Consider the following 11,011-nt stretch of genomic DNA (forward strand, 5'->3'; position numbering starts at 1 on the left):
TTGAGTTGATTTTTCTGGAATAAAGAAAAAATCTACTTCAAGAATATTTCTATATATCTGCCATTTATAATAATTTTAATATTTCTGAATCATTTTAAGAGATTCTATCAATCAAATAATGGTTTCAAATTGTTAAAATAAAGTTTCAGTGAAGTTAGGTCTCTAGTTTATGAGTTTAAATTTTCTTTCAAATTAACCAGTATAATCTTTCTGTGTGAAAGAGATGAGCATTTATGCCTGAAAATATAAAGCTAATAATACATTCAAAACATAATATAAAATTAGATTCTAGAACATGCATGGACTTCTATTACCCCAGCCCTCATTATTTTCATAAAAGTGGATTTTAGACACTGAGAATTAGCAGTCTTCCATGATTTTCTCACTTAAATGTCAACATGGAATAATAATAATATATGAAACTTAATTTTAAAAATTTTCACTGTTCATATCTCAACAAATTATCTTACCCTCATACATAAATTTGTTAATTTCTCTGTTCTTATGCAACCTCACTCTCAGATCATTTGGCAAAGTCAACATTTAATATTTGTTGTTGTGAATAATTAATTAATATCTAGCTTTAAAACTGCACTGATCCTGAAATTTGCATAAAGACAATAACTGTGTCTTTCAAAACAATTGTATCCCCACAGCATATATTCAAACATATAATAAATTCTGAAAATATTTTTGAATGAATGGTAATTCATGGAATGAGTCGTAGTTGGTAATATGTGTTAACATTTATTTATGTGAAGCTTTATATTTACTTCACATTGTGTAAATGAATTACATGAACAAAGACATTTTGCCTCATAACTCTAAAAGGTGGTTCCATTATTACCTATAATCAGTTGAGGATACAGTTGAGGATACAGATGCACATCAATTCCAAGGACACGGTTCAAGTGCACATAGCTCACTTCCTCCATATGCCCTTACACTCTCAGATCTGCATAGGCCTCTGGATACGGCTTTTGCATGACAAAATAAGTTTTTCCCATTTTCTTTCACACTATTCAGTTATAGAAATGTATTACATCCATTTTAAAACTCCCAAAATTAAATTGAAATGATATGGTAATACGTATTGCATGCATAATTAAGGCTCTAGGCAAACGAAATGCAGCTCAAAGAATAACTTACATCTGTCTACTACATGCAGATGGAACAAGATCTAAAAAGCTTAATAGCATAACTTTGTGTGATCCTTTTTAAAAAAATGTCTTTTATTTTTATTTCTAAAGAAGCTTTAGATTACAAAAATGTTACATCAAAAATAAGGGGATTCCCCTATATCCCAAAACTTCTCCTTCCCCCATGCTCCCACATTAACAACATCTTTCATTAGTGTGATATATTTGTTACAATAAAGGAACACATAGTGAAACACTATATGAGCTAATGATTGTAGTTTACATTATAGTTTATGCACTTTTATAGGTTTTGACAAAATGTATAATGACCTGTATATATCATTGCAATGTCGTGCAGAATAATTCCAATGGCTCCAAAATGCCCCCAAGTTGCACCTAGTCTTTCCTTTCCTTTCCATCAGAAACTATGGTTGACACTGAATTTAAACCAACGACATAAGTTCTTCCACAGCTAGAATATTCATAAGTCTACTTTAGTCCATAGTTGCTTTTTACCCTTCTGTTTGTTCATTCCTCAATCTTGAGGATTTGGGGATGGTGATGCCCACCATGTCTCTGATTTAATGAGTTCTTAGATCACATGGATCAGATGGATGGAAATGTCTTGCTTGCTGTTGCAGACACTCCCCACTTACTCAGTTGAATGTGGTCCGACATCATCCTTTTTTCAGTTGTTTTGGGTGAGTCCAATGAACTTATGAGTAAGAATTGCAACTCTGCTGAGATCAGGGCTCAACTGACATATGAACAGACCAAAGATTTAAGTCTCTAGGACATGTATTTTACAAGTATAGTGCTGATTATAGGCTCAAATAAATGGGGCAGATGAGTTATATGTAGGAAAATTATAAATGTGTCTAAGTGATTTTGCTAATTTGGGGAGCATATATTCTATATGAACACCAATTGATAAGGTGCTGAATTCCTGAGATCATATGTTTTGCTTATAGTTTCTACATGTCTCTAGAGTCCTCAGGATTTCACTGCTTGATTTCACTATTTACTGTGGAAGTCAATGAGATTCTGCTGAGATATGCATAAGTGTAACCTCTGAATTAACCAACAAACTCTCTTTGAAGTCTCCCAAGCTATAAAAATTCACTTGTATTTAATATTTTCCCCTTTTGGCTAAGGTCTTTCTCCCCATTCATCAGTAATAAGTGCTTAGTAAAATTCCTTGGCGCCAGTGAGTCTCAGCCCCATGAGTCATGTCCCATGATGGAGGGAAGGTAAAGTGTTTGTTTATATGTGGAATTGGGCTTAGAGAGAGTCCACATTTGAGTAACAAGGAGAATTTCAGGAGGTAACTCATAGGCAATATATAACATTAAGCTAAGTTTCAAGTTTTATTAAAAAATGTTCATAAGTACAACCATCTATATAAAGGGCCTGGAATAATGCGATGTCCTCCTTTACTAGCACTAGGCACTGTCTGTATACTCAGGGGACTCTTGTTGCTCTATTATCAAATTCAGCAGGACTACCCAGATCGGGAATTCAATACTTTTTGATTATTATGTAGGAATCAACCTACTGTCACAATGCTCCATGATCACTTAAACATATTCATATGACATAGAGGCATGCCCCAGTGCATGCCTCCCCACACATCCCATTATCACCAACATTCCACACCAGTGTACCTTGCCTGCTACAATTGTGAGCCTTCTGTGATAAAATAAATATATCAAAATATTTTGCACTTCAAAAGAGTTTGTCAAGATCCTGAAAAGGCAGCATATCCAATGGGAATAAATATTTGGTAACCATATATCTGATAAGAAACTAATATCCAGTATATATAATGAAATCCTATATTTCAAAAATAAAAAGACAAACAACCCATTTAAAGAAATGGGCATGAGATTTGATCAGACACTTCTCCAAAGAAGAAATGCAAATGGCTAAAAAGCACATGAAAAGGTAATCAACATCAATAGCTATTAAGGAAATGCAAATCAAAACTACAATTACATATCTTCTCCACCCATTGGACGGGTGGCTATTAAAAAAACAGAGGACTACAAGTGTTGGAGAAGATGTGGAGCAATGTGAACACTCATCCACTGCTGGTGGGAATGTAAAAGGATCCAACCATTGTTGAGGACAAATTGGCAGTTCCTGAAAAATATCTAGCTATAGATTTGCCATATGACTCAGTAATTCCGCTGCTGGATATAGACCCAGAAGAACTGAAAACAAGGACACAGACTGATATATGCACACTAATGTTCATAGCAGCATTAACTATTGCCAAAAGGTGGTTCAACCCAAATGTCCATCAATAGATGAATGGATAAACAAAATGTGGTATATACATACAATGGAATACTATTCAGCTGTAAGAAGGAATACAGTACTAACACATGGAATAACATGGACAAATCTTAAGGACCTTATGTTGAGTGAAGCAAGTCAGGCATTGAAGGACAAATACTACATGACCTCTCTGATATGAATTAAGCAGATCGAGCTGCTTCAGAGAGCTAAAGACTGGAAGATAGTCTTACATGAAATAGAGGAGGGGAGAGGAAGTTTGTGAGGCAATGCCTCCAAGGGCAAAATCCATGATAAAGTGGAGGTAAGTAGTTGTGCAGTGAAGGGATAAAAGGGGCTTATAGGGATACTATTGGGTTGGAATTTGCACATTTGAGGGGGCCTGGGGTTGGAAGAATGGGTCAGTAGGTCTATGAAATTGGGCAGATGGTTTATAGGGAGCAGGTGAACATGGGAGATTCTCAGGTATGTGGTTGAAATTTTTTATTTTTATTATTTTTATTTTTTTATTGAAGTATATCATTCATTTGATTGAAATTTTAATGTTGAGAAAACTCTTTATAAAATGTAATAAGGAAGGTTACTGGTTAATGGAAGAAATTATATCATCGATGTGGAAACAGAAGTCATGGGAGTTGCTGAAGCTCAGGAAAGTGAAAAAGACATGTGATATGTGGCATTTTCGGGACTTGGAATTGTCCTGAATGATACTGCAGGGACAATGCAAAACATTACATATCCTGCCATAAGGTGTTTGATGGGTCACAGAGTGTTATATCAGTTGGTGGAGACCCATATAACGAGAAGGAAGATGTATCCCCATCCTGTGGAGGCCTGATGTTCTCGAACTGAGGGAAGGGTGTCTCTCGAGAGCATGGGTAGCTCCCAATGGGGGAGGACAGTCTAATGTGTTAAGCCTGCAACATAGTTGTGTCTATGAATATTGTCCTTCAAACTGTGAAGCTTAGGTCACTGTGGGACCTGAGGGAGGGTGGGAGAGGAATAGAATAAATGGAAGATGGGTAACTGGGGGAAAATGGAAGTGTTCTTCATGATCATGCAATGATGGATACAGGCCATCTTAAATTTCACCAAAAATTTATAAAAGTGTGTAGTCTAAAATATAAACCATAGTGTAAAGCATAATGTAAGCAAAATTTAATAAAAGTTTACAGTCTAAAATGTAAACCATAATGTAACCATGGTTAGTAACTAGGTTTCAGTATTTGTACATCAGTTGTAGCAAATGTAACATCCACATGTAAAAAGATCATTGCTGGAGAAGGGGAAGAAAGGGGAGGATGTTGGATATATGGGAGTCCACTATTTTCTGTATGTGACTTTACTGTGACCTAAAACTTTTTCAAAGATATGATTTTAAAAAAAGATGTGTGACACCAAGGATGACAGAGATTGGTTTGCCACTATACATATAGGACAACACCTATTAGTAGGATAAAAGGCAAAATGTCAAAAAAAAATTTATGTGAAATATTTCATTTTTTAATACCCCAATTCATTTTTTACATTATTTTAGCTTTTCTAAATTATTATGTATTTTATTTCTAATCTTTAAATCTAGTGTTACCCTTTCATTCTCCTATTAACAGAATTTGGCAAAACATTAGGCTTTATTTTTAAAGAAGTTTTGTATCACAGAAGGGTTCAACTTTGTCAGGGGAGGAGCATTGGTATGGGGTATCATTGATGGGGGATGCATGAATGGGAGGGAGTTTGCCAGGGCATGCATATAGGGTATACAGTTATGATCAGATGTTTATTGGGTATTGACATAGTGGGCAGAATTTCACATGACAAGTGAGGGAGTGCTGTGTTCACATCCTGGGGAGCTGTGTCACATTCCCCAGTGGAACAGCAACAATCCCCCAAGTGCAAGGGCAAAGACCAGTGAAGAAGGATGGTCAAATGATGGGTCCTTGATACCGATTACTATGCTTATTAGCCTGTACGCTTGAAATTTCAACTTGGCCTAGAGCTGCATGGTGCCTAAGAGTTACCTCCTGAAAGCCTCCATGTTGCTCAAATGTGGCCACACTCTAAGCCAAACTCAGTATATAAATCATTACATTCCCCCTAGCATGGGACTTGACACCCAGGTATGAACCTCCCTGGCTTGGTGTACCAAGCTCCATCTGCTGATTCAAATAGAAAAACACCTTGAATAAAAGGAGGGAATGGTAAAGACAAATGATTTAGATGGCTAAGAGACTTCAAAATGAGTCAGGAGGTCATCAGAATGGTCACACTTATTCACATATCAGCAGCATGTCAGAGATGTCAAAGTAGATATAACCCCAGGTAGTGGTGCTGCTGAGCACTACAGAGACACCCAGGTCCTATGGTCATGGCAGATGGCTCTGCAGTTCAATGCCTTGCCAGTCGGCCCTTCTTTGGAATTTGTGCTTCTAAGTGTCATGGTGTTGGACTCAGATGTGACTTCTCTATACATGCCTCTTTTACTTTTACCAAACCTCTGATTGGCACTGGGGCTGGTGTATGCCCAGGAGACTTGAAACACTGGGCTGTCCCTGTGCCAGCTGGGGCTGAGCCTCAGTAGATTTGTAAAACTTACTTGGCAGTTCACTGGACTTACCAAGGTCAGCTAACAAGGAGGTGAGGATGGTCAACCACCACACCAAGGAATTGAGAGTCTACAACTGCAAGCAGGAGAATCCCATCCATCAGCCATGTGTGATGTAAGCTGCGTCTCAGTTTAGAGGTGGAGTGGGCATAGTCATTCCAGGGTCTTCAGGATGGAGGAATAAAATATTAATTATAGTGGACTTGCTAGTATTCTACTATAGAATTACTGTGATTTTAGCAATGGAAGAAATTATATCATCGATGTGGAAACAGAAGTCATGGGAGTTGCTGAAGCTCAGGAAAGTGAAAAAGACATGGGATATGTGGCATTTTCGGGACTTGGAATTGTCCTGAATGATACTGCAGGGACAATGCAAAACATTACATATCCTGCCATAATCCACAGTGGCATGGATATGTAGACTATAATCAATGCTGTGCTGCAGTGCTGCAAAATGTATTCATTGAATGCAGTGAATATACCACATTAATGAAAGAAGTTGATATGAGGGGGGCATGTCGGGAGTGGGGCATATGAGATACTCTTATATTTTTTAATGAAACATTTTGTATGATCTATGCATCTTAAAAAAGATTAAAAAATATGCTGCACATAAGAATGACATTTTACATAAAAATAGTTTAAAAATAAAAAGGACATATAAAATATACCATATAAATACTAAATGTAAGAAAAATGGAGTAGCTAAATAATATGAATGCAACAATCCATTAAAAATATATTCATATATGCAAGTCCCCAAATATTTAGAAATTAAACATGGCTTCTAAATAACCCGTGGGTCAGAGAATTTACATGGAGGAGTCAGAAAATACTTTGAACTGATGAAAATGAAAATACAACCTACCAAACTGATGATATGTTGTTAAAGTATGATTGGAGGTGAAATGTACAACTTTAAATTCCTCTATTGGAAATAGAGACTTAAAGTAAAAAAGTATATTATTAAAAAATATATGATTATCAAAGAGAGCTAATTATAAACAAAACCAAGAGGAATTGTAATAAATAAGATTCAAGATAACAAAATGTTCAGAGAAAAAATAAATCTTAATCTAGTAATTTATATGGATATTTTATATGTTAAACTTTTCAAATTAATTCAGATGTAGAGGAAAAAAATGCACAGTCTATGTATTGGAATAAATTGATAAACAGTGATGGACTAGTGAGACTTCATTAAAATATTAATCCTAAAACTTAGGTTGAACTTTATTATAATATTTCAAAAATCATTTAAGAAAATGAACAAATATAATTCTACTAAGAAATGCTAAATAACAATTAAATGAATATAAATCCCTTGAAGACAAAAAATTATAGATCTAATAACCATTGCTTAAGTTTACATAAAGAAAACAAATATATAAAAATTTAGAAAACATACTTACTTAAACATACATTAGGAATTAGTGAAAATTAATACTACAATTCCAGATTGCATAGATGCATTTTTAAAATAATGTATCAGTTAATGCTAAAATATACAGGGTCCCTATTTGGAGTAATAGAAATGTTTGAGTACATTTTATAGATCAGATTAGCCTAGAAGATCATGAACAAAACTTTCAAATATGATTAAAAACTTTTGCTTTCTTTAATAATTTAAAATGTTTTGCAAGTATTTTTCAAAGTTCATATTCTTATTTCTATAAGTTAATTCTGTCACAATATTTTACTTTGCTCTAAGACCATATATTGATGTGCTCTGTCTTGTATTTAGCTATTGGATTATGAATAAGATTAGACAAAGTATTAATATTTACAAACAATCAGTGAACATTTTCATAACAAAATCTAATGTGGATTCAAAACTTTGCAAGAATGTAAGCATTCTGATGATCATGGTCAAAATTTTTTAGGACTGCATTAAATTCCTTCCATTCATCATATGATTTCATCTTTAAAATAACACTATGGATTTAAATAATTTGTCTGGATTAGTTGAGGAAACTAGACTTAAACTTTCAGGGATTTATTAAGCTAAAGAACTTACAGACCTAGAATCTAAGCCTGGATTTTCTAGTACAATTCAGAATTTGAAGATTATGCTATATTTCTTCTCTACAAAATAAATTGAATAATTTCTGAAAGAGCCCCCCATAATTAAAATCTCTGAAATGGGAGTCTGCATGGGGATTTCTATGATACAATTTAAATAATAAGAGCACACATTTGCATGTTAGTTGCCCCTAAAATCACACATATTTAAACCCCATATTTAATGCATATTTCATGGCTTCCAATTATTACGTAGATTTCTAATATCTCGGAAATGACCCATATCATGCAGGGTATAATATAGTAGGGCTGAATGTAAATGCAAACTTATTAAAGGATTCTACTGTATTTAGAGAGATAACAAGCAAATACACAAAGAGAAAGGAAAAGAAGCACTTAAATACACAATATCATTGTCATTTGAATTGTTTGGAGCCCTTTCTCTTCTTCATGACTCTAATGACAGCATTTTTCACTTCATTGTTCCTAAGACTATAAATGAATGGATTTAGCATAGGGACCACAATAGTATAAAACACAGAGGCCACTTGATCCTTTCCCAAAGAGTAGGAGTCCTTAGGTTTTAAATAAGTAAAAATTAGAGTGCCATAAAAGATGGTGACTCCGAGGAGGTGGGAGGCACAGGTAGAGAAGGCTTTGCGCTTTCCTGCAGTGGACTTAATTTTCAGGATGGTAGACAGAATGGACCCATAGGACATAAATATTGTGATAAGAGGCACGATTACATTGAAACAAGCAAAAATGAATATCACAATTTCAGTAACACCAGTGTCAGTGCAGGATAGGGCTAACATTGGGTATAAGTCACAGAAAAAGTGATAGATTACATTGGATTTGCAGAAGTGCAAACTGCTCATGAGAAGAACAATGACCAATGCTTCAGTAAAACCAATCACATAGGAGCCAGTGACGAGTACTCTGCAGAGTCTCGTGGACATAACCACAGGATAGTGAAGGGGATTGCAGATGGCTGCATAGCGGTCATAGGCCATTGACGAGAGCATGAAATATTCAGTGATAATCAAGAATAAAAACAAAGCCATTTGGGTGAAGCAGCCCGTGAACGAAATGTACTTGTTGGAAGTCAGTAAGTTCTCTAAGGTTTTTGGTGTAATGACCGTTGAGTAACCAAGATCAAGGAATGACAGGTGACTGAGGAAAAAATACATGGGTGTGTGAAGCTGGAGATCAAGATGAATTATCATTATCATCCCTGCATTCCCCAGCAAAGTAATCAGATATATCAGGAAAAATAACATAAAGAGGACTTGTCTGATCACTTCAGATTCTGTCAATCCAATAAGGACGAGGTTAGATATATTTGTGTTATTCCCACTTCCCATAACTGCATTCAGCTGTTGTAAACTGTTGAGAAATCAAAGGTTATATTTAACATTAATGAGCTCAAAATGTTTTTTTTATTTATAAGAATGGTCTCACATTTACAACAATATCATTTTAGTGATTCTAGAAATTCATAAAAAAGTTGGTTGCAAAATATGACTGAAAAAAATCTAACTTTGTTTGCCGACTATTAATGAGGTAAAAACCAGTATATGGATATTACATAATAGAAACTCATATATATTTTCATTGTATGATTAGAATGAACAATTCTATATAATTATTAATAATTTCCTGCATTAGCACATTACTGTAAATTTTTTAGAAAGGAACAACAGCACAGAAAGCTGTTTAATTCATCCAGGGTGGCAATCATTAAGTGCCATTGGCTCTGTGACTCTCCCAAGATTGTTTGAGTCCAGAGATGAACCTTTTACACTGTATTTCTATTTATACTTAATTTCAGAAAATAAAAAATGCTATTTGTAATCAATATTGATAGGATGTTTTAAGACCGAATTTACTGTTCTTTTCTATGTAATATGATTTAGTACAAATAACAGACCAGAAATTAAAATTTTATGGGCATTTATATTGCAGAGTATATCTATTAATTTTCAGATGTTTTTCAATTGGTTAATCAAATTACTTCCCAAAATTATATTTTTAATATATGGACATATCTTTTTTAAGCTGATTCCAACAGTGCTGTATTTCAGTTTTTACAAATCTTAGCATTTCTTTGTTATGTCCTACATGATATGTATATATATGAATATCCTTCTAATAATATCCTCATTTTTTCAGATAAACTAAAATGCTCTATAACTTTGAGTTTAGTACTTACCATGAGTCAAAACTGCTTAAAAACTTCTTCCAGCATTAATTCTTTAGAAATTTGTCAAAGTTAAGTTTTTCTCATGAACAAAATATGCAAAGTAGAGGTAAAATAAATAAAACTAAAATTTTTTTTAGTGCCCAGTCAAATAAAAAGTTCACCTGAAAATTATGTCATACTAGTATATCAAGGCGTTACTATAAAACAAGCATAGCAGAATATCCCCTGTGTTTCACCTTGATAAGGCCAGGGTACCTTTTATATTGAGAATTGCTGATAATGAAATATTTCATCATATCTGGGACCAATTTCAAAAGAAGTTTGCTTGGCATGGTGCCAAAGGTAAAAGTTCAAAGACTAATTAATCTGTGTCAGGTTTATTAAAAAAAAACTGTCCTTTCCTTAAAAGTCACATGATGTTGAGCAGCATTTTTGGTATTCTTTTGTTATGCTTTTATTTATAACTGTGTAAATGAGTAGGTATTTCCTGAGAAATTATCTGGGGCTTAAAAGGCCAGATCTTTATCCACCAGTGATGTAATATCACATTTTTCATAATGAGATAATTTCATATTTAAAAGTGTGACACTATCATAGGATTGAACATTGTTCATTACACAAAAATTATTATACAATAAAATTCAAAAAAGAAGAAAATCATTCACTAATGTGACTCTTTAGGTGTATTTTCTTCCAAGTATTTACATTTGGGCATGCAAATCTTATTTATATATACACATACGT

The 11,011-nt window shown here is 34.1% G+C and overlaps 1 protein-coding gene across 1 annotated transcript; it reads right to left on the reverse strand.

The window, feature by feature from the left end:
• Window positions 1-8,480: 8,480 nt before the first annotated feature.
• On the reverse strand, window positions 8,481-9,077 carry LOC139436143 (olfactory receptor 8H3-like). Its single transcript, XM_071218336.1, has one exon. The coding sequence runs from the start codon at window positions 9,075-9,077 to the stop codon at window positions 8,481-8,483; it is 597 nt and encodes a 198-aa protein (XP_071074437.1).
• Window positions 9,078-11,011: the final 1,934 nt, after the last annotated feature.

Source organism: Dasypus novemcinctus, chromosome 10, assembly GCF_030445035.2.
Source record: "Dasypus novemcinctus isolate mDasNov1 chromosome 10, mDasNov1.1.hap2, whole genome shotgun sequence".
In the NCBI taxonomy this organism is placed as follows: Eukaryota; Metazoa; Chordata; class Mammalia; order Cingulata; family Dasypodidae; genus Dasypus; species Dasypus novemcinctus.

Coding starts and splice junctions, on each gene's coding strand:
- LOC139436143 (XM_071218336.1), bottom strand. CDS start 9,077: ATGGCCTATGACCGCTATGCAGCCATCTGCAATCCCCTTCACTATCCT.